This window comes from Gorilla gorilla, chromosome 5, assembly GCF_029281585.2.
Source record: "Gorilla gorilla gorilla isolate KB3781 chromosome 5, NHGRI_mGorGor1-v2.1_pri, whole genome shotgun sequence".
Taxonomy (NCBI): domain Eukaryota; kingdom Metazoa; phylum Chordata; class Mammalia; order Primates; family Hominidae; genus Gorilla; species Gorilla gorilla.
The window spans coordinates 60635958-60662132 of record NC_073229.2 but is presented as its reverse complement, the minus strand read 5'-3'; the positions used below and the strand labels follow the sequence as shown (position 1 = coordinate 60662132).

Here is a 26175-nt window from a genome sequence, read left to right as displayed (position 1 = left end):
CACTTTGGGAGGCCCAGGCGGGTGGATCACAAGGTCAGGAGATCGAGACCATCGTCTCTACTAAAAATACAAAAAATTAGCCAGGCGCAGTGGCGGGCGCCTGTGGTCCCAGCTACTAGGGAGGCTGAGGCAGGAGAATGGCGTCAACCTGGGAGGTGGAGCTTGCAGTCAGCGGAGATTGTGTGCCACTGCACTCTAGCCTGGGGGACAGAGCAAGACTCCACCTCAAAAAAAATAAAAATAAAAAATAAAATCTCCTGCAGAGTGAGGCTCACTTACCTGACTTTTCACATGACCCCCACTTTTCCTTCCATAGCTAAGGACCTATGTGGCAGGAGTAGGGATGGAGGCCAAAGGTGTACAGGACCAAACCTCCTCACTGACCAGCTTCAATAATTTGTAACTGTTTGGAAAGGCCAATCAATTAAAATCCTATCCCTTCCCTGACTGGGGTAAATTGATTTTCGTATTTGTAAATCTATTAAAATAGAATTCCCATTGAACACTTACCCTTTTCTTCTGGGAAAAGTAGCCATTCCTGTTTGCAAAATCAAGACAATCACAGTTGCACATTTTCCCAAATCTTTGGCTGTATTGCAATGGTTGTTTCAATTTGTAATCTCCAACTAAACATTTCCTAACCATGGATTAACAATATAGTTACTGACTGGTTTCTTTTAACAGTATTTATCCAACATAACAAAATAAACTGCAATTTGTTATAGTTTTTTTTTTTTTACAAAACATTTTATAAATATTTTTACAAAATGTATACAAAGCAATTTCAAGTGAGACATACTATACAAATGAAGGTATTTAAGCAAATAAAGCCCACACCACACTGACAGCGAGTGACGCGTCCTCTTTAAGTAAAGTCAGTCTGTAAGGCCTCCCTAATCTAACAGAATCTACTAAATCCTTCAGAGCTAAAATATTTCTTTTTCTTAATTGCCAGATTAAAATTTTGCTTCATCTTTAGGAAGTACTTAAGGACACAGAAAATCAAATGCTTAATAACAAATTCACACTTTTCCACAACAGAAAAAAAAAAAAAAGAAAATGATTTTTGTTACTGAGTACAAACAGTTCTAAAACTTAACTTTGACGAATGAACCTGAACAACTGAATGTTGGCCATCCGAGGCTGAGCTCTCCTACCCTTCACCAAAGGGGGCTTGACATGCGAGTTATGACCCATGTGCGTAGAACCTAATCACAGGAGTAAAATACATGTCATAATCTTCATTTGTCATTATCTAGAATCCTTCCTCCATAAAAAGTAAACTTACATACAATGACACAAAAATTTACAAGTTTCATTTTGGTAAATTAGGCTCTCCATTTGCTAGACAAGTGTTAGGGCTTAAAAACCCTTTAAGATGGTATATAGAAAAGCTAGGATTGGGACAGCAGGGCAGGATAGGGAAGAAAGAGAGGTGACAAATGTACATGAAGCTTGTCTTGTCTCTTGAGAATTCCACTGATTTGCAGTAATTAATGTAACTCACTAGCAGCCCACATGAAGGCTTCCAGGGATAAAGTTCCGCAATGAGAAGAATTTGATTAGGAAGGATCATCTTGCTAGGAATTAGGGGAGCATGAGCCCCAAGGGAAGAAAAGCCTATGAAATCATGGAGTTTAGGGCAGGGTGTTACCCTAGGACTACCCAAACAGAAAGTACCAACTGGCAACACCAACTTATCTAATATGTTACAATACAGGAAAAAGGGGAAATCTGCAACTTGGACATTGGCACAAATAAGGAAAAAATGGTAACCCTAAAATGGGCCAGATTTTCCAATTTGTATTGGCTGGGGCATGTGGCTGGGGTGAAGCTACGTTGCTATTATGAAGATTGGCCATCTCACAGGGTTTTCTGTGTGTAGTGGGACACAGGGGCACCGGGGTATAGGTCTTCTGTTGCTGTGTTTTCTAATTAGAAGCCTTCCTTTCCATCACAGGCCAATCTGGAAAAGAAATGCCCAACATGATGACAATGGGGGTCATCCCCATGCTGGCGACAGCCAGAAGCAGATTCTGGCAACACATTAAAGTGAAGACCAGTGGCTGCACCTCCAGAGCCAGGGAGATAAACAGAATAAATGAGAGAGTACGCACACTAAGAAGGAGAGTGAGTGTGCATACACTGTAACAAAAATGACCTCTGGATCTGAGCAGCTCAGATACATGCACGTGTGTGTATGTGCGGGAGAAGAGTGCATAAAAATACTATCATGTAGCTTTCCCAATGACAGGAGATAAGTGATGGTTACAATGACATTAAGAATAAAGGTAACAACAGAAATGGGATAACCCGGGGCAGGTATACGAGAAAGGAAAACGGAGAATACTCCCTGACAAGAAATAAAAATAAATAAAGCAATAAGCCATGCTCACTAATATGAACACAGGCCAAACAGAAACTGTGACAGGGCATATCCTTTGGCTCTCAAATGGGAATCCCATGTCTCAGATCTTTCCTTTCAGTGGTGGGCTAGCTGGTTACCTTTGGTTTGTCTGTGTTTTGGTAATGAATTGCTGCCAGGGGTCACTACTGTTCTCAGACAAGAAGCATAAACAAGGCCAGAGTCTCCTTAAAGTTTAAACTGAAAAATTACAACATAATAATTTTCAAATGAAAGTGCTTTTGATGCTTAGTATTTGTTGTGGGAGAGGGTGCAAAGAGAGGTTAAATGAAACAAAATCCAGCAACAAACAAAAACATACATTATATGTTGACTATATCCAATTATAAAATGCAAAACTTGTTTTTTCTCAATAGTTAACATATATATGCTTTTACATATATACATATTAATATTATAACCCTCATGGCTCTATCCCAGCCTCCTCTGTACACTGTGCCTCTTAACTGGTTTCCATTTTCCTTTATTTAGCCTGGTGAAATTATTTCAAATTTTGCTGCTGTAACTAAGAACAGAACATTCCCTAGGTGAAATTCAACATAGATATGCCTAAAAGCATGAGGTTTTGCTCCGGAAGCATCAGAAAAGCACTTGAACCATCAACAGGGAAGCCCTGCAATGCCCTGCATATGTGCTACTGGCTTTTCCACCAGGGCTGCGGGTCCCTGGCAGCACAGCCAGCAATTTACTGCTCCAAGATGGCTGAGGGGGAAGAACCATGCGGTCTTCCCCTCAACAATAACAACAAAACACACACAAAAAAACTCAAAATAATAATAATAAAAAAACCCAAAACTAAATTTGGAGATGCCGTGGGATATTCTTTAAAAAGTAGCTTCTATCTGTCTCGTTTGATTTTAGTAAGTCTCTTCTTTTCAAATGACTTATGATTGTCAAAATTTTACCAAGGGCCAAGTATACTGTGGTCTCATTGAGTTACAGTGTTTTTAAAAAACAAAACAAATAAACAAAATGACTATAAGCACTTTTATAACACTTGAAATGAGTGGGGCCTATCAGACTGCTTTCTGCCAAGGATTAATTTTACTAAAGGATCTCCCTGTAATCACGACAAGTATTGCTCTTAAACAAAGAACAGGATTGAGATTAGAAAGAATAACCTGTGATGAAAGATCAAGCAGGCTGGAGACAGGAGACCATTTCCATTTGCTTTTGCCAGGAACGAATGTAACTGGTCTGGGGTGGGGTCTCGGGGCGGGGTAGGGGGAGGACTGCTGCTATTAACACTCTAGGATACTATTTACAGCTGCTTCTAAAATGGAGTCAGTTTCTACAACACCTTCACTGTGGTCCGGGATGAACTTTTCCAGGCAGTTTTCCTGTGAAGCCATAGGAGAAAAGTTGGGGAAATCTAACTCAACAGAGCCGCTAACCGTGGGGTCACTCTGGGGCTGCCGTCCCGCCTTTTTGAGTTCCAAGATGTTCTTAAATGTGGTTTCCAAGCTCTTTGTCAGCTGGAGATCTGGCTGGGGTTCGCCTGACCCTTTCATGATGTCTGTGTGTAAAACTTCATTCTTTGGAGAATTCCTCAGACTTTTGTCCTGGAAGGAATTGTTACACGTCATCTCCAAGTGCGAATCTGCTAGGATGCTTGACAGTTTGCTCTCAGTACCATGATCCGATCTGGATGAGGTTTTCCGGTGCCCCTCAGGGCCGGGAGAGCACTCACTGGCCTTCAGAGACTCTCTCCGGCTGGCCTTCTCTTCAGACGTGCTCTGGTACTGCACTAAACCCACTTTGTCAAATTTCAGTGCTCTGCCAAGGCATTCTGTTTTTTTAGAAATGTTTCCTTCTGCAGAGACCACGATGTGATTAGGCACTAGATGAAACTGGTCATGATTCATGGGTTCCGTCACACCGGTTTTGGCTCGGTCTCTGCCTTGGGCCTTGGCTGGCGGATGCAGAGAGCTGCTTGCTTTACTGCCATGCTGGTCACTCCGGCCAAACTGTGTCTCATGAGCAGCTTTATCAAGTTTGAAGGAACAACAGAAATCAGCCTGAAAACCCTCTGGAAATGGGAACAAAAAGAACATTAGTGAGTGATTGGGAGAGTACAGACTATACAGCAGAACTTCAGTGGGTCAGGTGCTGAGGGCAAAGCCAGCCCCACTCACAGAATCCATCTGCTTTACATACAGGAACATGCAGAAGCAGGACCCTGATCCTGAGAGGGCATCCTGTAAAGGCAGCCAAGGCTGTGGAGCCCCAGCTTCAAGATGGGGAGCTTAAACCTTTTGAAAAGGTAGATGCTTGATGACAAATGGGAAAATGTGATGGGCAAAAAGCATCACTCAGTCCTGATCTCTAAGTATCATTTTATTTTTTTTGAGATGGAGTCTTGCTCTGTTGCCCAGACTGGAGTGCAGTGGTACGATCTTGGCTCACCGCAACCTTTGCCTCCCGGGTTCAAGCAATTCTCCTGCCTCAGCCTCTCGAGTAGCTGGGATTACAGGCGCCCGCCACCATGCCCATTTAATTGTGGTTTTTTTTTTTTTTTTTTTTTTTTGAGACGGAGTTTTGCTCTTGTTGCCCAGGCTGGAGTGTAGTGGCGTGATCTCGGCTCACTGCAACCTCTGCCTCCTCGGTTCAAGCGATTCTCCTGCCTTAGCTTCCCGAGTAGCTGGGATTACAGGCATCTGCCACCATAACGGACTAATTTTTTTTGTATTTTTAGTAGAGGCAGGGTTTCGCCATGTTGGTCAGGATGGTCTCGAACTCCTGACCTCAGATGATCCGCCCACCTCGGCCTCCGAAAGTGCTGAGATTACAGGCGTGACCCATCACGCCTGGCCTAATTTTGGTAGTTTTAGTAAAGACAGGGTTTCACCATGTTGGTCAGGCTGGTCTTGAACTCCTGACCTCAGGTGATCCACCCACCTTGGCCTCCCAAAGTGCTGGGGTTACAGGTGTGAGCACCTCACCCAGCCTCTAAGCATTATTTTAAATTAGTTTTCAGCTAATGACCTCCTTGAAACAGTCTGAAAACAGAAATTAGTTCCTGGTGTCAGCCTGGTTTCTTCCTTAGAGCAGAAGGGCCTGGAATGGGGCTTTGCAGGGAAGGGTGACAGACACCAGGAAACAGAAAACCTATCTGTCTTACATACTTTCCAGGTGAAGATAGCTACTTGTCTTTGGGTGAAAGCACTTCAATCCCTTTAGACACATAGGAGAAACCTGGCATCACTTTGCCAAGACCACAAAATGAATAGCCAACACTCATCCAAAATGATATGGAAGGACAATGGGTATGTAGGAGCTGCGTCTGTGAGTGAGCACTGAACTGCACCAGGCTTGAGGAGGCAGAGGATGGCAAAAGAAATGTCCATGGCTGGGCACGGTGGCTCACGCCTGTAATCCCAGCACTTTGGGAGGCCAAGGCAGGCGGATCACGAGGTCAGGAGATGGAGACCATCCTGGCTAACACGGTGAAACCCCGTCTCTACTAAAAATACAAAAAATTAACCAGGTGTGGTTGCAGGCGCCTGTAGTCCCAGCTACTTGGGAGGCTGAGGCAGGAGAATGGCGTGAACCCGGGTGGTAGAGCTTGCAGTGAGCCAAGATCTGCCACTGAACTCCAGCCTGGGCGACAGAGCAAGACTCCGTCTCAAAAAAAAAAAAAAAAGAAGAAATGTCCATGAGGATTTAGAACATTGAGGGTACAGATGGAGGTAGGCAGACTGCTATTACACAAGAGTGGAAAAAGTGCTAATGCTGGAAATAATCGAAGTGAAATAGAGCTTTAATGACATCTACAAAACAACATAGAGTATGTATGTATAGTGTGAACATGAATTTGTTCACCAAATTCTAAAATGTGAGTTCTAGGGAATACAGCCTTGAAATCTAAAAAGATGATTCCATCCAACAAACATTGGCTGTGCAGGCCAAAGAGGAGAAGGAAGTAGCTGGGATTACAGGTGTGAGCCACCGTGCCGAGCTCTCCCCAGAATTCACGTTCTACCTTCAAGTTTCTTACCCAAAGTTCAGACAGACTGCCAAAGGCCGCATGGTCCCTGAACCATGGCAGGAGCTATCCACTACTTTCACTGCGATGTTTCTTACCAGGGTCTACAAGTGCCAGACGCTTGTCTCGGGACAGGGAAGCTCTTTCCTCCTGGTTGAACATCCTATCGATCATCACCATCTCAGCAGAGGGATTGATTCGCTGAAAAAGAGAGAGGCCAGTCATTTCATAGACAATTTTTTAAAATGGTTGCTTTTGGAAAAAATAATTTACACATTGGTACAAAATTCAAAAGATACTACAGGGCATGTGAAAAGTGAGCTTCCTTTCTTTGCCTCTCCCTGGTGTGCACCCACTATCACCCAGTGCCTCTCCCTGGAGGCATCTGCCTGCCTAGTAGTTTTCAGTACTCTTCTGGAGATATTTCTGACACACATAAGAATATATATGTACTATAAATATATTTATATATAAAGAAATATACTTCGTTATTTTGTACCCAAATAGTAGCAACTATATATACTGTTCTGTATTTTTTTTCTCCTCTACTTAATAATGTATCTTAGAAATCATTTTGAACTCTTGACCTCAGGTGATCCATCCGCCTTGGCCTCCTCAAGTGCTGGGATTACAGGCATGAGCCTCTGCACCTGGCTGAGAACAATTATTACAGACTTTGGTGGCATTATTTTTTATTGTATTTATTTATTTTTAGACAGAGTCTCGCTCTGTCACCCAGCCTGGAGTGCAGTGGCACAATCTTGGCTCTCTGCAACCTTCACCTCCCAGGTTCAAGCAATTCTCCTGTCTCAGCCTCTGGAGTAGATGGCATTACAGGCACGCACCACCACACCCGGACAATTTTTTTATTTTTACAAGAGACAGGGTTTTGCCATGTTGGCCAGGCTGGTCTCAAACTCCTGACCTCAGGTGATCCACCCACCTCGGCCTCCCAAAGTGCTGGGATTATAGGCGTGAGCCACTGTGCCTGGCCTGGTGGCATAATTTTAAGTAAATACAGACACACGGATACACATTTACTCTATGTTGTATATGTGTATAATATAGCTCAACCAATCTCCCAAGGTACATTTTCAAAGCTGATATCAAATTGAAAATGAGTTATAAGAGACCAATTGATAGGTTAAAGCCTATATGATTTTAGAACTGCTTCTCAAATCTCAGGTTTGGTCTTTCTATCATTTTCTGAGGTATCTTATTCTCACTCCTTTCTCTATTTAACTGGCACTTCAAATGAACTGCAGTTTCTATCTGGGATGATGAAAATGTTCTGCAATTAGATAGTGGTGATGATGATATGACCTTGTAAATGTATTAAAAACCATCAAGTTGTACACTTCATTTATTTATTTATTTTTGAGACGGAGTCTCACTCTGTCACCCAGGCTGGAGTGCAGTGGTGCAATCTCGGCTCACTGCAACTCTGAACACTGAAATGTTTGTATTTTAGTAGAGACGAGTTTCACCATGTTGGCCAGGCTGGTCTCAAACTCCTGACCTCAGGTGATCCATTATTTATTATTATTATTATTATTATTATTTTATTGAGACGGAGTTTCGCTCTTGTTGCCCAGACTGGAGTGCAATGGCGTGATCTTGGCTAACTGCAACCTTTGCCTTCCAGCTTCAAGTGATTCTTCCGCCTCAGCCTCCCGAGTAGCTGGGATTACAGGCATGCGCCACCACGCCTGGCTCTTTTTGTATTTTTAGTAGAGAAGGGGTTTATCCATGTTGGTCAGGCTGGTCTTGAACTCCCGACCTCAGGTGATCCACCCGCCTTGGCCTCCCAAAGTGCTGGGATTACAGGCATAAGCCACCATGCCTGGCCTAAGTTGTACACTTTAAATGTAAATTTTATGGTATGTCAATGATCTCTCAAAAACAAAACTAATTTTGACATTCGTCACCAGCTTATCTGTTCAGATGTGCCTCCAGTCCTTCTCCCACATCTCTGGGTTGGTGAAAGGCGGTAGACGGCATCAGAGTGTGGACCAGGGGTCAGATGATCCTGGCCCGTATCCAAGCTCTGCTAACTACTCTGCAAACTTCTTAGCCATCTGTTCTCGAGCAAGTTACTTAACCAAAGCCCTGGTTTCCTTATCCGTTAAACAAGAGAATAGTACTGACCCACCAAGTAAAGTACAGCTAATGTTCACTGCTGTTTTTGTAGTAGCAGCTAAGCATAAATTTTTCTACAGTGTGAAATATCTGTGCCTTTTACATTATATTCTATAATTCCTTGACCTTTTTATCTCTGATTTAGTGGCTGTGACCTGTAAAGTTTTAAAGAACAAATATCAGTAGCATGACTTTTACCATGGCATCTTCTAGGAGCAGGCATCTGTATTTGTTAAGCATAGCTTGGGTCCTTTTTAGGAGCTGAGTGGCAACTGTCTCAAATTCATTGTCCACTTTAAAAAGAGAGAGACAAAGAAATAGTGAGAGACTGTAAATCACTGACTAGGTCTTCTGTTTCTTAAGACTGAAATACATTACTCTTCTGTTATTCAAACATGGCTTATCTGGGGCAATTTTCTCTTCTTAGATGAGCTTTTCCCTGGCTAAGCATCATCCTTCTACACTGCATTCCCTCACTGTCCACTGGTCATGGAAACTCATTTTATTACTAACTCTTTTAACTTTAACTAGGAAACCAAAAACATAATTACTTTGATATCACCTATAAAATAAAACCATCTAACAGACTCGCAATAAATATCAATGAGTAGGCCGGGCACGGTGGCTCATGCCTGTAATCCCAGCACTTTGGGAGGCCGAGGTGGGCGGATCACGAGGTCAGGAGATCGAGACCATCCTGGCTAACATGGTGAAACCCCATCTCTACTAAAAATACAAAAAAAAAATTAGCCGGGTGTGGTGGCGGGCACCTCTAGTCCCAGCTACTCGGGAGGCTGAGCAGGAGAATGGCGTAAACCCAGAAGTCGGAGCTTGCAGTGAGCCAAGATCGTGCCACTGCACTCCAGCCTGGGCAACAGAGCGAGACTCTGTCTCAAAAAAAAAAAATATATATATATATCAATGAGTAGAGAATGATCTGCTAGTTTAGATGACCTAAGCCTAATGGTATGAAAAACTAAAATAGCTGAAACAATGAAGTCCAACTGTCTGGACTAGGTAAACCAGTTTAATGTAAAGACACAGCTTTACATTAAACTGTCATGGTCATGTGGCTCTGTCCTCTGTCTGTTGGTCTCCAAGGATTTGAACACCTTCTAATTCATTCTTCTTCTCAGTCTTCACACCCACTGTGGGTTTTTTTTTTTTTTGAGACAGAGTCTTGCTCTGTCGCTCAGGCTGGAGTGCAGTGGTGCAATCTTGGCTCACTGCAACCTTTGCCTCCCGGGTTCAAGTGAGTCTCCTGCCTCAGCCTCCAGAGTAGCTGGGACTACAGGTGTGTGCCACCATGCCCTTGCTAATTTTTTTGTATTTTTAGTAGAGATGGGGTTTCACCATGTTGGCCAGGATGGTCTCGAACTCCTGACCTCATGATCTGCCCGCCTCGGCCTTCCAAAATGCTGGGATTATAGGCGTGAACAACCATGCCCAGCCCTTTCACACCCCCTGTTTAACGCTGGATCTTGACCCTATTCCTTGGTGTCCTAGGGAAGCCCACAGTGGACTCACAGAAACCACTGTGCCCTGAGATTAGAGGTCCCTGCCAGGAGGAGTAAGACTTGTAGCAGCTGAGGAAGGGATTAGAAAAGAGGAGGGCACTGATACAGCCAGGCCTTAGCGGTGGTGGTGGGAAAGAGCATGGCCAGGCATCGGGACAGAAGGAGTTCTAGGTTTGGGGAAGGGGCTCTTATCTCTAAATTATTATTTATTTATTTATTTATTTATTTATTTTTTAGATGGAGTTTCGCTCTTGTTGCCCAGGCTGGAGCGCAATGGCACGATCTCGGCTCATGGGAACCTCTGCCTCCCGGGTTCAAGTGATTCTCCTGCCTCAGCCTCTTGAGTAGCTGGAATTACAGGCATGTGCCACCACGCCTGGCTAATTTTGTATTTTTAGTAGACACAGGGTTTCTCCATGTTGGTCAGGCTGGTCTCGAACTCCTGACCTCAGGTGACCCACCCACCTCAACTTCCCAAAGTGCTGGGATTACAGGTGTGAGACACCGTGCCCAGCCTTTTTTTTTTTTTTTTTTTTTTTTAAAACAGAGTCTTGCTCTGTTATCCAGGCTGGAGTGCAGTGGTGCGATGTCCGCTCACTGCAACCTCTGCCTTCCAGGTTCAAACGATTCTCCTGCCTCAGCCTCCCAAGTAGCTGGGACTGAAGGCGTGTGCCACCATGCCCAGCTAATTTTTGTATTTTTAGTAGAGACGGGGTTTCACCATGTTGGCCAGGCTGGTCTTGAACTCCTGACCTCAGGTGATCGGCCTGCCTCAGCCTCCCAAAGTGCTGGGATTACAAACGTGAGCCACCATGCTCAGCCTTTATCTCTCACATTTTTGTCAGTTTCTTGATGTGTGGCCAATGCTCTGGACTCATTTTGGAATCTTAGGAAATGCTTTTGGGAGCTCAAGTGCCTAATTCATAAAACTATTAGAAAGTTTGGCCAGGAGTGGTGGCTCATGCCTGTAATCCCAGCACTTCCGGAGGCTGAGGAGGGCCAATCACCTGAGGTCAGGAGTTCAAGACCAGCCTGGCCAACATGGTGAAACCCCATCTCTACTAAAAAAATACAAAAATTAGCCAGCCGTGGTGGTGGGCGCCTATAATCTCAGCCACTGGGGAGGCTAAGGCAGGGAGAGTCGCTTGAACCTGGGAGGCAGAGGTTGCAGTGAGTTGATCGTGCCACTGCACTCCAACCTGGGTGACAGAGCGAGACTCCATCTCAAAAAAAAAAAAAAAAAAAAAAAAAATTCAGGGTATGCATATGGCCTAAAGGCAAGGACTATGCGAAACCACTGTGTAGAGTGTCTAGTGCAAAGCCATCCCATCTGGAGCCGGCAGTCCATACAAAGCTTTGGATTTACTGTCCCTAATTTGTCAATAAAATACTCTGACATTAGGGTACCCTCCTAAAATATATATATATTTTTTTTAAGAGACAGTGTCTCCCTATGTTGCCCAGGCAGGAGTGCAATGGCTATTTACAGGCATGATCATAGCACACTATAGTCTCAAACTCCTGGGCTCACATGATCTTCTTGCTTTAGCCTTCTGAGTAGCTGGGACTACAGGTGTGTGCCCCTACTCTTGACTTCCCTTCAAAAAATACTGAGAAGTGTAAGTCACAACCTTAAACATGGACTGGGAAATTGAGTAAACAGGGAACAAGTTTGGTCTGTGATTAAAAACAATAACCTGCCTACCATCTGGGGGTGATGTGGCTCTTGCTTTTCTGGGGGGTGTCCATGGAGGGTTTCCTGGTATCAGAGTGGTGCCTTAGGGTCCCAGCCTGCTTACCTTTTCTCAAGTCTTCTTCAGTGGGCATGGAGCCCTGGCACACGTGGTAGGAGAGCAGTCTCTGTACCGCATCACTTAGTGATCGGAAGTGACTTTTGTCTGGTGTCACAGTGTGGGCTTGGTCCCTCTGCAACTGCTGGAGAATGCTTTACAAGGGAAATGGCCAATGTCAATGTAAAGTCATGTTAGGAAATTAAATCTAGTCATATTTATTTGCATGCAAATAAAATAAGATATATAGGAATAGTACGGCAGTTTTTCTTTAGTTTTATATTTTTTATACCATAGTGGGTTTATAGCTTAGTTTAACTAGCTCCACAGAGGACTCAAACTATGACCCTGACCTCAAAAGCACAGGTTCCCACCAATCATTTATGTGTTGGCACCCGTATAAACCTTGGCAGTGCCTGACCATTGGCCAACTAAGTTCATGCTAACATTTCTGTTCTAAACATGGGAGTTTACCAAACCACGCTTTTCCTCAGAGATTCTTTGTCTCTGAAAAGACAAAGAACTATTCTCCTTAAGAAGAAACGAGCAAACAGTAGGCTGAAACTACATTCAGTATATTTGAAATGTATACACTACCTGTAATCCTAGCACTTTGGGAGGCTGAGGTGGGTGGATCACCTGAGGTCAGGAGTTCAAGACCAGCCTGGCCAACATGGTGAAACTCTGTCTCTACAAAAATACAAAAATTAGCCAGGCGTGATGGCGGGTGCCTATAATCCCAGCTATTCTGGAGGCTGAGGCGGGAGAATCACTTGAGCCCAGAAGGCGGAGGCTGTAGTGAGCCGAGATCGTCCCACTGCACTCCAGCCTGGACAACAATGCAAGACTCCGTCTCAAAAAAAAAAAAAAAAAAAAAAAAGGAAAAGAAAGTATAGAAAAAGATTTTCAAAGTATATATGTATATATTTTGAGACAGGGTCTTGCTCTGTCACCCAGGCTGGAGTGCAGTGGCACAATCTCCAATTCACTGCAAGCTCCACCTCAGGACTCAAGCTATCCTCCCACCTCAGCCTCCCAAGTAGCTGGGACTACAGGCCCGTATCACCACGCCTAGCTAATTTTTGTATTTTTTGCAGAGCCATGTTGCCCAGGCTGGTCTCAAACTCCTGGGCTCAAGTGATCCTCCTGCCTTAAGACTCCCAAAGTGCTGAGATTACAGGAGTGAGTCACCATGCCTTGCCTCAAAGTACATTTTTAAAAAGGCTAATATACTCATTATTATAACCTGATTTCTGTGGTATATTTATTGAAGGCTAGGGACCCAAAGAAATGTTCAAAATTGATTTGTCATTTCCAAAAGTAACTCACAAAGCTCCTTTAGTTAGCTGTTTTGCAGCAGGCCTTTTTTGTCCTCCCGAATGACTATCCACCTAAAGACAAAACAAACCTCTTATTATTCCCTTTTATAGAAAAAAGAATACAGTGATACATAAAGGTCACTATATTTCACATATTTTCAACTACCTATCAAGAACATATTCTAAGACTATAGAATGTGCCCTGCTGAAAAATAAAAAAAAAAAAAACCAGTACACAGAGTCCATGAAACAAAGTTGTACTGTGTTAAGATTACAGAAAGGTGTATAATCGGTTCCTGAGAAGGACTCAGTTTGCACTTTAAAGCCTGAATGCCTAACTCCTCTCTAAATGCATCATCATCATCATCATCATCATCATGTTTTTTGACAGGGTCGTGCTCTGTCGTCCAGGCTGGAGTGTGGTGGTACAATCTCAGCTCACTGCAACCTCTGCTTCCCAGGCTCAAGTGATCCTCCCACCTCAGCCTCCCAGGTAGCTGGGACTACAGGTATGCACCACCATGCCTGTTAATTTTTTGGTATTTTTTGTAGAGACGGAGTTTTGCCATATTTTCCAGGCTTGTCTCGAACTCCTGGACTCAAGCCATCCGACTGCCTTGGCCTCCCAAAGTGTTGGGATTACAGGTGTGAGCCACAGCACTGACCCATCGTTATATTTTTGAAATTCCACAGACATCTGAAAAGTCAGTAGATACTATCTAATCCATCTTCTCAGTGTAAGTATGGGATACACACTTTTAAGCTCCTGTTATATATAGTCCAGGTGTGTGATCTAACGAGGCATTTTTTACATCATGTTAAGGAAACAAATATGCCTTATCTCAGAACCTTAGAACTGAACAGATCCTTCACTGTGTATTCCAGGCAGTCCCACACTGCAGCAAGTTTCATTCAACCACTAATTGGTAGGTCTGATGGAAACGAAACTGTCTTAGTAAGCTGAAAACAAGAAATGTTTCCTTCCATTTTAGACTAGTAGTTTGAAATCTTTTAGGTTTAAAAGCCAAACTTGAAGTTATCAAATGTGCCCTGAAAATATGTACATCTATCATGTATCAAAAAAACAAACAAACAAATAAACTAGGCCAGGAGTGGTTGCTTAAGCCTGTAATTCTAGCACTTTGGTAGGCTGAGGTGGGAGAATTGCTTGAGCCCAGGAGTTTCAGACCAGCCTGGCCAACATGGCAAAACGTTTTCTCTTAAAAAAATATAAAAATATTAGCCAGGCGTGGTGGTGCGTGCCTGTAGTCCCAGCTACTCAGGAAGCTGAGGTGGGAGGATCGCATGAGCCCAGGTGATTGAGGCTTCAGTGAGCTGTGATCACACCACTGCAGTACAGTCTGAGTGACAGGGTGAGACTCCAACTCAAAACAAAACAAAAACAAAAACAAAAACAAAACAAAAAACCCAGCTGGACTAGACAGGGCACAGTGGCTCACGCCTGTAATCCAGGTACTTTGGGAGGCTGAGGTGGGTGGATGGCTTGGGCCCAGGAGTTTGAGACAGGTGTGAGCAACATGGCAAAATCCTATCTCTACAAAAAATACAAAAAAACAGCTGGGCATTGTCCTAGCTACCCAGAAGGCTGAGGCAGGAGGGTCACCTGAGCCTGGGAGGTCAAGGCTGCAGTAAGCTGTGATTGCACCACTGCATGCCAGCCTGGGTGACAGAGTGAGACCCTGTCTCAAACAAAAAACAAAAAGTTGGACTTTAAAAAGTGTCAAAGTTGGGTCAAAAGACTGTAGGGATGGCCTACTTCCTATACGCCTGGTTACTACTACAGAAAAAAAAAAATCCCTCAGCATAACTAAGAAGAAGAGATTCGCTTTGATATAATAGTGAATGATATCACCTGGTAGTAAATGACATTTTTTGAGTGCCTAGTATGTACTAGCTGCTGGTATATTACTAATTCATGAGGAAATGATGGATTAATGAAGCACTGTAAACATGTCAGAAATAGAATAGACATTCATCTCAGAAACATAAACATAACAAGGCCCAGCCCACCAGGAAGGTCTTCAATGACCACCCTGTTGTGGGCACACAGGGGACTGGGTGGACTGTGCACACAAAGCTAGCCAGCAACCACAAAGATAACACGACTACATTTTCATTCAATTATGCCGAACATTAGGAAGAGGCTATGCCAATAGTTTTCTACCTGCACAGCTGGATGGCCAGGAGATGATCCAACTACTTTTTCCTGCTGTGGTTGTGCGGTTCCTAAGGACGCGGATATAACTTTGCTTCCAGAATCCTGCCCTATTAGAATTAATACATGAGACAGTGTTCAAAAGAAACAGTAAATTGGGTCCATCATATAACCCTAGAACCCAATGGGTACAGACTGTTGAGCATTCTGAAACGGGTTTCTTTATCATGGCTGCTTGCTGTGAAGAAGGAGGGCAGGGTAGTGCATTTACTTACAAGCTCTAAAGGAAGAGGTTATTAAAGCCTATTTAAGTAATAAATAAGTAAATAGTAATAAATAGAATCTCCAAATGCTATAGTTTCAAATTAGTTATAGTCTGAAAAACAGGCCTCAAGCCAGTAATCTGTCAGCACTACAGAATCCCAAAATACAATTTAAGGAAAGGGAGGCCCAAAGAGGCAATTGACTGGGAATATTCAAGCTTTTTCTCTTTCTTGCCTTTTTTTTTTTTTTAAGTACTAATTGGGTACTGCAGATGTTCAAAGCCTTAGAAAAAACGGAAGACATAGTCCATAATATTTTCAGTCTGGGTGGAGAATTCCAAACATGCATGTAGAGAGCAACATGGGGATAATTTCAAAGTCACAAGTACTATAAAATACCTTTTTTTTTTTTTTTTTTTTTTTTGAGACAAGGTCTTGTTCTGTCGCCCAGGCTGGAGTGCAGTGGCGCAATCATAGCTCACTGCAGCCTCAACCTCCCAGGCTCAGGTGATCCTCCTGCCTCAGCCTCCTGGGTAGCTAGGACAATGCCCAGCTAGTACAGACAGGGTTTCACCATGTTGGCCAGGCTGGTCTTGATCTCCTGACCTCATGATCTGCCCGCCTCGGCCTCCCAAAGTGCTGGGATTACAGGTGTGAGCCACCGTGCCTGGCCTCAATTTATTGTTTCTAATAAGTATTTTTTTCCACATAATTTAATGTGTCATAATTTAGATAGAAGTGCTTGTTTTTCTTTTTGGTAGTATAAAAAATGATAGTACATCTTACAATTGATGCTATCTTAGTGGGGGTTTTTTTTTTTTTTTTTTTGAGACAGAGTCTCGCCCTGTTACCCAGGCTGGAATGCAGTGGTGTGATCTCAGCTAACTGCAAGCTCTGCCTCCTGGGTTCAAGCGATTCTCCTGCCTCAGCCTCCTGAGTAGCTGGGATTACGGGCGTGTGCCACCATGCCTGGCTAATTTTTGTATTTTTAGTAGAGATGGGGTTTCATCATGTTGGTCAGGCTGGTCTTGAACTCCTGATCTCAGGTGATCCACTCTCCTTGGCCTCCCAAAGTGCTGGGATTACAGGCGTGAGCCACCGTGCCTGGCCCAATGCTATCTTAGAGTTGATGCAACACAGTATATTATTTGCGGAAAGGATACAGAAAGAAAGGAATAATCAGAGTGGAGACGAGATTAAGCCAGAAAGCTTTCATGCAGAATGAGGGAGAAAAGTGAGAAGAGCACCCCGAGGTGTTGGGAGGACAGGGACAAACTGAGGAAGCTCCTGACCTGGCAGTGTGGTGCTCAAGAGCCCAGGGATCTGTGCTTGCCTCAGGCCGTCTGTGGTCTTGGGAGCAGAAATGGGGGAAGTCTGATTCAGACATTTTTTCTGAGCCTGTGAAACATGACCAAGATGAAAACATTAATTTCATTTCTAAAGCTTTAACAGATTATTTTAAATACCAACCAAGCCTCTTCATGCCTCCCTGGTACCTTCAGGTTAGATTATAAACAAACCAAAAATTTAATAATTGTATTTTCTTGTCACTTCAGGGGAACTGCAAAGTACATCCTTTAACAATCTGCAGGCACACTGAATTTTCCTGATGCCATTCAGTGGGGATGCTGAGTTGATACCAGGCTATTTTCTTGCTCCCAGGGCTGCTGTGTTTGTGGTGCTCAGATGAAAAGGCTGCAGCTGGGAATTTCTACCCCCCAGTAACCTTATATCCTGCCTGCTAGGATTATGATCCTGACTATCAGCTCCTATGTGGGGTCTGCACCGACTCCAAGCACCTGGTCAGGGACCAAGGGCCAACCCCAAATTTTTTGTCACCACTCATTGTTTTGCTGTGTAGATGATATAAAGTATATTTCATCACTACCATCTGGTATATCTCTAGTTTGTGTTGTGTCAACATCAGGTGGCATGCAATTGAGAAATGAAAATCAATTTAATATTAGCCTGAGCAAAATATAATTAGAAAAATTAATCCAATGTTTAAATTGTTGTGTGTTTCTTTTCTATAAATGGGGAAGATGAAATGGATAATGTTTAAGAACTAAGTTCCTTTTAGCTCTTAAAAAAAACTTATGTTATCTCATAATGTATTTTATTATTATTTTTTTGCCATAGGGTCTCATTATGTTACCAAGGCTGGTCTCAAACTCCTGGGCTCAAGTGATCCTTCCACCCAAGTCTCCCAAGTAGCTGGGATTGTATGCATGCACCACCATGCCCAGCCTCTATAATACATTTTAAGTAAAAAGATAAAGGGCTTTTATTTATTTATTTTTTTTGAGACGGAGTCTCTCTCTGTTGCCCAGGCTGGAGTGCAGTGGCACGATCTCAACTCACTGCAACCTCCGTCTCCCAAGTTCAATGGATTCTCCTGCCTCAGCCTCCTGAGTAGCTGGGATTACAGGTGCATGCCACCACGTCCGGCTAATTTTTCTATTTTTAGTAGAGACAGGGTTTCACCATATTGGCTGGGCTGGTCTCCTGACCTCAAGTGATCCATCCACCCTGGCTTCCCAAAGTGCTGGGATTACAGGCATGAGCCACCACACCCAGCGAATAAAGGGCTTTTAAATTACCCTCAGTTTTTTTTCCTTTTGAGACGGAATCTCACTCTGTCACCAGGCTGGAGTGCAGTGGTGCAATCTCGGCTCACTGCAACCTCCGCCTCCCAAGTTCAAGTGATTCTCCTGCCTCAGCCACCCAAATAGTGTGCCACCACACCTGGCTATCTTTTGTATGTTTAGTAGAAACGGAGTTTCACCATGTTGGTCAGGATGGTCTCGAACTCCTGACCTTGTTATCCGCCCGCCTCAGCCTCCCAAAATGCTGGGATTACAAACGTGAGCCACCGTGCCCTACCTACCCTCAGTTTTTAATCCTCTGTGCCATTACTACTTCATAGTGCAGTAACTTTTCAGAGTTTTTTTCTTGTTTTTTTTTTTTTGAAAGATGAAGTCGTGCTCCGTTGCCCAGGCTGGACTGCAGTGGCGTGATCTTAGCTCACTGCAACCTCCACCACCCAGGTTCAAGCGATTCTCCTGCCTCAGCCTCTTGAGTAGCTGGGATTACAGGCGTCCACCACCACACCTGGCTAATTTTTGTATGTTTAGTAGAGACGGGGTTTCACTGTGTTGGCCAAGCTGGTCTCCAACTCCTGACCTCAGGTGATCTGCCCACCTCAGTCTCCCAAAGTGTTGGGATTACAGGCGTGAGCCACTGCACCCAGCCTCTTCGGTTTTATATTATTTATACTATCTGTGGATTTAGAGTTTAGTCTAACCATCTGCACAGTGGACTTAACTATGACCTTGGCCTCAGCAAAATGTTCCCACCAACCATTCACATGTAAGTGCTCACATAGACCCTGGCAATGCCTGACCATTGACAAACTAAGCTTATTTATTTATTTATTTATTTAATTTATTTATTGAGACAGGGTCTCACTCTGTCACCCAAGCTGGAGTGCACTGGTGTGATCTTGGCTCACTGCAACCTCTGCCTCCCAGGTTCAAGCGATTCTCTTGCTTCAGCCCCCCGAGTAGGTCTGACCATGCCTGGCTAATTTTTGTATTTTTTGGTAGAGACGAGATTTAACCATGTTGCCCAGGCTGGTCTTGAACTCCTGACCTCAAGTGATCCACCTGCCTTGGCCTCCCAAAGTGCTGGGATTATAGGCGTGAGCCACTGCATCCGACCAAACTAAATTTATGTTAACATTTCTGTTCTAGGCCGGGCGCAGTGGCTCATGCCTGTAATCCCAGCACTTTGGGAGGCCGAGGTGGGCGGATCACGAGGTCAGGAGACAGAGACCATCCTGGCTAACTCGGTGAAACCCTGTCTCTACTAAAAATACAAAAAATTAGCTGGGTGTGGTGGTGGGCGCCTATAGCCCCAGCTACTTGAGAAGCTGAGGCAGGAGAATGGCGTGAACCTGGGAGGCAGAACTTGCAGTGAGCCGAGACGGTGTCACTGCACTCCAGCCTGGCCGACAGAGTGAGACTGTCTCCAAAAAAAAAAAAAAAATCTGTTCTAAACAATTAATTATTTGGTTCTCTTTTGTAATATAAAAATGAAAAGGAGGCCAGATGTGGTGACTCATGCCTGTAATCCTGACACTTTGGGAGGCTGAGGTGGGAGGATCACTTGAGCCCAGGAAATTGAGATCAGTCTGGACAACACAGGGAGACCTCATCTCTACAAAATTAAAAAATTGGCCGGGCGCGGTGGCTCACGCCTGTAATCCCAGCACTTTGGGAGGCCGAGGCGGGCGGATCACGAGGTCAGGAGATCGAGACCATCCTGGCTAACACGGTGAAACCCCGTCTCTACTAAAAATACAAAAAAATTAGCCGGGTGTAGTGGCGGGCGCCTGTAGTCCCAGCTACTTGGGAGGCTGAGGCAGGAGAATGGCGTGAACCCGGGAGGCGGAGCTTGCAGTGAGCCGAGATTGCGCCACTGCACTCCAGCCTGGGCGACAGAGCCAGACTCCATCTCAAAAAAAAAAAAAAAAAAAAAAAAACAAAATTAAAAAATTAGCTGGATGTGGTGGCACATGCCTGTGGTCTCAGCTACTTGAGGGTGCTGATGTGGGACAACTGCTTGAGCCCAGGAGGTTGAGGCTGAAGTGCAGTGATGAAGCCACTGTACTCCAGCCCAGGTGACAGAAGGTTATTAAAGAGGTGGACATGGTCACCTTTTTCATTCTTCCACTAGCAGGGAAGGGCGAACCTAAACTATTCCAGGCAATGAATTATTAGGAAGAAACCCACAAGGGGAAGGGTCAACGTGAAGATCTTCCAGTTTTACAGCATGTCCCCTACAAGGTGACCCCATGATGTCCTACTGTAGTATGGGAAGCTCCCCATATGGTGGACACCTGGACAGGTGTCCTGTCCAGGCTTGAGCCACCAAGCCCAGCCGTGAGTACCTGTTTTATAATTAATTGTTTTGTCATTGTTTGTTTGTTTTGAGACAGGGTCTCACTCTGTGGCAATCCCGGGTCACTGCAACCTCTGCATCCTGGGCTCAAGGGATCCTCCCACCTCAGCCCGAGTAGCCGGGACTACAGGTGTGTGCCACCAAGTCTGGCTAGTTTTTGTATTTTTTGTAGAGATGGGGTTTTACCATGTTGCCCAGGCTGATCTCAAATTCCTGAGCTCAAGCAATCCACCTGCCTCGGCCTCCTAAAGTGCTGGGGTTATAGGCGTGAGCCACTGCTCCCGGCCATAATTAATTGTCAATGATACATTTATGTTTTATACATTTCCTGAATGTGTTCTATTTTACAATATAAAAGATTGAAAGAAAACAAAAATAATAATCTAATGTCAAAGCATGAAAATTTGCAATCGCTTGAGGATTTTATTTTTTTTGGAGATAGGGTCTTGCTCTGTCACTGAGGCTGGAGTGCAGTGGTGCAATCACAGCTCACTGTAGCCTTGACCTCCCAGGCTCAAGCCATCATCCCACCTCAGCCTCCAGGAGTAGCTGGGACTACAGGTATGCACCATCATGCCTGGCTAATTTTTTTTTTTTTGAGATGGAGTCTCACTCTGTCGCCCAGGCTGGAGTGCAGTGGTGTGATCTTGGCTCACTGCAACCTCTGCCTCCCGGGTTCAAGCAATTTTCTTTTTCTGTTTTCTGTTTTTTTTTTTTTTTTTTTGAGACAGAGTCTCACTCTGTCGCCCAGGCTGGAGTGCAGTGGCGCAATCTTGGCTCACTGCAAGCTCCGCCTCCTGGGTTCATGCCGTTCTCCTGCCTCAGCCTCCCGAGTAGCTGGGACTACAGGCGCCCGCCACCATGCCCGGCTAATTTTTTGTATTTTTAGTAGAGATGAGGTTTCACTGTGTGAGCGAGGATGGTCTCGATTTCCTGACCTCATGATCCGCCTGCCTTGGCCTTCCAAAGTGCTGGGATTACATGCGTGAGCCACCACGCCCAGAGAAGATTCAAGCAATTTTCTGCCTCAGCCTCCCGAGTAGCTAGGATTACAGGTGCCCGCCACCACACCCGGCTAATTTTTGTATTTTTAGTAGAGACAGGGTTTCACCATGTTGGTCAGGATGGTCTCAAACTCCTGACTTCATGATCCACCTGCCTCGGCCTCCCAAAGTGCTGGGATTACAGGTGTGAGTCACCGTGCCTGGCCAATGCCTGGCTAATTTTTTAATTTTTTTGTAGAGACGAGGTCTTCCTATGTTGCCCAGGCTGGTCTCGAACTCCTGGGCTCAAGAGATCCTCCTACCTCAGCCTCCCAAAGTGCTGGGATTACAGGCGTCAGCCACCGTGCCTGGCCAAAAATCAATACTTTCAATGTATCACATCAATATCGATAAGCTAAAGAAGAAAAATCCCATGATTATATCAACAGATGCAGAAAAAGTATTTGACAAAAAGCAACACCCATTCATGAAAAAAACTCTCAGCAAACTAGGAATAGAGGGGACCTTTCTCAATTTGATAAACATCTACAAAAAACCTACAGCTAATTCATGCTTTTTAAAAAGGTTTTGAGAGGTTTATTCATTGTTGTTTTTGTTTTCCCTAAGACAGGGTATCTGTTGCCCTGGCTGTAGTGTAGTGGCACGATCTTAGCTCACTGCAACCTCTGCCTCCCAGGCTCAAGTGATTCTCCCACCTCAGCCTCCTGAGTAGCTGGGACTATAGGCATGCGCCACTGTACCTGGCTAATGTTTCTATTTTCAGTAGGGATGGATTTTCACCATGTTGGCCAGTCTGGTCTGAAGTGATCCACTCACCTCAGCCCCTCTAAGTGAGGAGATTAAAAGCATAAGCCACCAAGCCTAACTAATATTTAATGGCAAAAAACTTGAAGTTTTCCTGCTAAGATCAATAATAAGGCAAGGATGACCCTCTTATCACTGCTTTTCAACATGTTATTGAAAGATGTAGCTAATGCAATAAGACAGAAAAGAAAATACACAACATGGTATTACTTGCCAGAGGGCAGATAAGAGCTAAAGTCCAGGGAAGAAGCACCCGCTACACACCCTCTAAAAGTGCCAAGCCTACCAGTAAAGCAGGTTGTCTACCCAGAGGGGTGCCTTTTTATACTTTGGCCCTGAGGGGCACTTTTTCCTAATTTGTACAAAGGCTCCAGATTGAGCAGCAGAGGCCCTGGAAAACTACTTCCTTGCGCCGCCCAGAAGACTACCCCTCCAGTCATGGTTTACTCAACCACAAGTGGCCTAATCAGACTCTTTGGAGAATTTGAAGCGGGGGTAAGGGATGGATATCAAGAGGCAGTGGTTCTCAAATTCAGGTTGCGTCAAGATCACCTGGAGAATTTCTGGGTTCCATCCACAAAGATCAATTCAGAAATCTAACGTGGGGTTTAGGAATCTATAACTCTTTATTTTATTTATTTATTTAACTTATTTTTTATTTTATTTTTTTGAGCCGGAGTCTTGCTCTGTCGCCGAGGCTGGAGTGCAATGGCGCAATCTCAGCTTACTGCTACCTCCGCCTCCCGGGTTCAAGCGATTCTCCTGCCTCAGCCTCCTGAGTAGTTGGGATTACAGCCACCACGCCCGGCTAATTTTTGTATTTTTAGTAGAGATGGGGTTTCACCATGTTGGTCAGGCTCGTCTCGACCTCCTGACCTCGTGATGCGCCTGCCTCGGCCTCTGAAAGTGCTGGGATTACAGGTGTGAGCCACGACGCCTGGCCTAGGAATCTATAACTTTTTTTTTTTTGAGATGGAGTCTCACTCTATTGCCCAGGCTTGAGTGCAGTGGCGCGATCTCGGCTCACTGCAAGCTCCGCCTCCTGGGTTCCCGCCATTCTCCTGCCTCAGCCTCCCGAGTAGCTGGGACTACAGGCACCCGCCACCACACCAAGCTAATTTTTTTTTTTTTTTTTGTATTTTTAGTAGAGACGGGGTTTCACCGTGTTAGCCAGGATGGTCTCTATCTCCTGATCTCGTGATCCACCCACCTCGGCCTCCCAAAGTGCTGGGATTATAGGCGTGAGCCACCGCGCCCGGCCAGGAATCTATAACTTTTTAAAGCTTTCCAGTTGATTCTCATGTATTGTTAAGTATTGGAAACCGGCGCACTTGCCAGTGGCTGTTAAATGCTTGGTTTGGAATAATGTAAAGATAGCCTGGGGCAATCATTTTAGTCCAGGAGAACAAGGAGGGAGAACAATGAAGGAGAGGTAAAAGGCCATGCTGTCGTGAAGAGGCCCAGAGAGCAGCAGAGAACCTGAATTCTTGTCCTCATAAGGTGCTACACTATACTTCCTGGACTTGGGCTCATTCACAAAACACATTCTCCCAAACATGTTACGGGGAGTTTCTGATAGCTGCAATCCAAAGTCCCTTGATGAGCCATTTGAGTAACCACTGTGTACACAGCACTGTGGTAATCACAGAGAAGGCAGGCTGGGCGCTGTGGCTCACGCTTGTAATCCCTCCGGAGGCTGAGACAGGAGAATCGCTTGAACCCGGGAGTCGGAGGTTACAGTGAGCCGAGATCGCACCATTGCACTCCAGCCTGGGTGACGACTGAAACTCTGTCTTAAAAAAAAAAAAAAAAAACCCAAAAAACAAAAAACAGAGAAGGCAGCCGAAGGATACCAGTCTTTATCTCAAATTTACCATCCAAGAAACACACAGGCTCACAGAAACATGATAGATCAGTGTGTTATAATTATGGTGCCCAGCCTCAACTGGAATCCAACCCCACAGCTGTCCAGTAATCCTTTTTTTCCCTTTAGTCAGCTCTTTTGAATGCTATTTCATTATAAGCAAACCTATAAGCTAGATAACATTCTACCACGAAAGCTACAATCTTACCCTTTCCCACCTTCTCTTGCTACAATAGAAGAGGTGTCCCTCCTCTGTCTACAAAGAATCCTAGCAATGCTCTAGAATGAATGTCTTTCTCCTTCTCATCAGCCGTGAAAAAAGCTCATCTTTCACTACAAAAATAATTCCCTTAATCCCACACATCCTCATAGCTATTGCTCTTCAGTTACTTTCATTTATCTGACAGCTGTCTATGCTCATGAGCACACCTCCTGCTCTCTCCTCAGTCTGTTGCCATCTGGCTTCTGCACCTACCATTCCACAGAAACAAGTCATACCAACCAGCAGCCTCCCAGTTGTTAAATCTATCAGAACGCCCACTCTTTACCTTCCTTCTCAGTGTGCATCACTCTGTGGATCTTCTTTCCTGCCTGCAACATCCTCTTTCTTTTTTTTTTTTTTTTTTTTTTTGATGGAGTCTTGCTCTGTAGCCCACACTGGAGTGCAGTGGCGCGATCTCGGCTCACTGCAAGCTCCGCCTCCCGGGTTCACGCCATTCTCCTGCCTCAGCCTCCCGAGTAGCTGGGACTACAGGTGCCCGCCACCACGCCTGGCTAATTTTTTGTATGTTTAGTAGAGATGGGGTTTCACCGGGTTAGCCAGAATGGTCTTCATCTCCTGACCTCGTGATCCGCCTGCCTCGGCCTCCCAAAGTGCTGGGATTACAGGCGTGAGCCACCGTGCCCGGCCCATCCCCTTTTCTTAGCCTAAATGTTGAGGTGCTGTGGGGTTCTCCTCTGGCTGTTTTCTACTCTATCTATATGCTCTCCTTGGTCCATTTCCTCCAGTCCCATTGCTTCAGTTGAAATTTATATGCTGGCCAGGCGCGGTGGCTCACGTCTGTAATCACAGCACTTTAGGAGGCCGAGGCGGGCGGATCACAAGGTCAGGAGTTTGAGACCAGCCTGACCAACACGATGAAACCCCGTCTCTACTAAAAAAAAAAAAAAAAAAAAATTAGCCGGGCATGGTGACGCGCGCCTGTAATCCCAGCTACTCAGGAGGCTGAGGCAGGAGAATCCCTTCAACCAGGGAGAAGGAGGTTGCAGTGAGCCGAGATTGCGCTATTGCACTCGCCTGGGTAACAGAGTGAGACTCCACCTCAAAAAAAAAAAAAAAAAAAGAAATTTATATGCTGATCAATCCCATTTCAGCTCATATTTCAGTGTTCAGCTTCAGCAAATATAGCCGTGTATCATATAATTTGGCTATCCTACAGGTACCTCAAACTTGACAAACATACCCTAAACTCAGTAACTTCCCTTCAAATCCAAATCTCTCCCCATTTTTCTAACTCAGTGAACCTGTGTGTCACTGTCAGAAACCTGTAAGTCATCCTTATCCTTCCACTATGCCCAGTCAATCACAAGTTCTATCTAACCTAGTTGTCTCAAATCCATTCATGTCTCGTCATCTTTCCTATACTGCTAGTGTAGGTCTACTTCATGCTTAGATTACAACACTGGCTCTTATCATGGCATCCAAGACCTACATGGTTTGTGCTCGCCTTTCCCAACTAACACCCTACTCGCCTCACCTGAACGTGTTTTCCTTTCCCCACAGCACCATCGTCTCTTTTCTCTCCAGGCTCTGCACTTGCTGTTTCTATTTCATGGAACATTCTTCACCCAGATCCTCTCTGCCTGGGTAACTCTCAGAGAACACCACCTCAGGAAACCTTCCCTGACCATCCCAACTGGGTTAGAG

The 26175-nt window shown here is 44.7% G+C and overlaps 1 protein-coding gene across 8 annotated transcripts in view; it reads right to left on the bottom strand.

Moving 5' to 3' along the window:
• Positions 1-572: 572 nt before the first annotated feature.
• The window catches only part of BICRAL (BICRA like chromatin remodeling complex associated protein), a 118261-nt gene continuing 92658 nt past the window's right edge, over positions 573-26175 (bottom strand). For all 8 annotated transcript variants that reach the window (XM_055389664.2, XM_063707610.1, XM_055389658.2 and 5 more), the window contains 7 exons: positions 16907-17012; positions 15361-15461; positions 13186-13247; positions 11866-12011; positions 8748-8842; positions 6509-6611; positions 573-4454 (listed from right to left, as the gene is read on the bottom strand). In XM_055389664.2, coding sequence (XP_055245639.1) covers positions 3667-4454; positions 6509-6611; positions 8748-8842; positions 11866-12011; positions 13186-13247; positions 15361-15461; positions 16907-17012 — 1401 coding nt within the window. In that variant the 3' untranslated portion in view covers positions 573-3666. The remainder of the gene's footprint in view (positions 4455-6508; positions 6612-8747; positions 8843-11865; positions 12012-13185; positions 13248-15360; positions 15462-16906; positions 17013-26175) is intronic.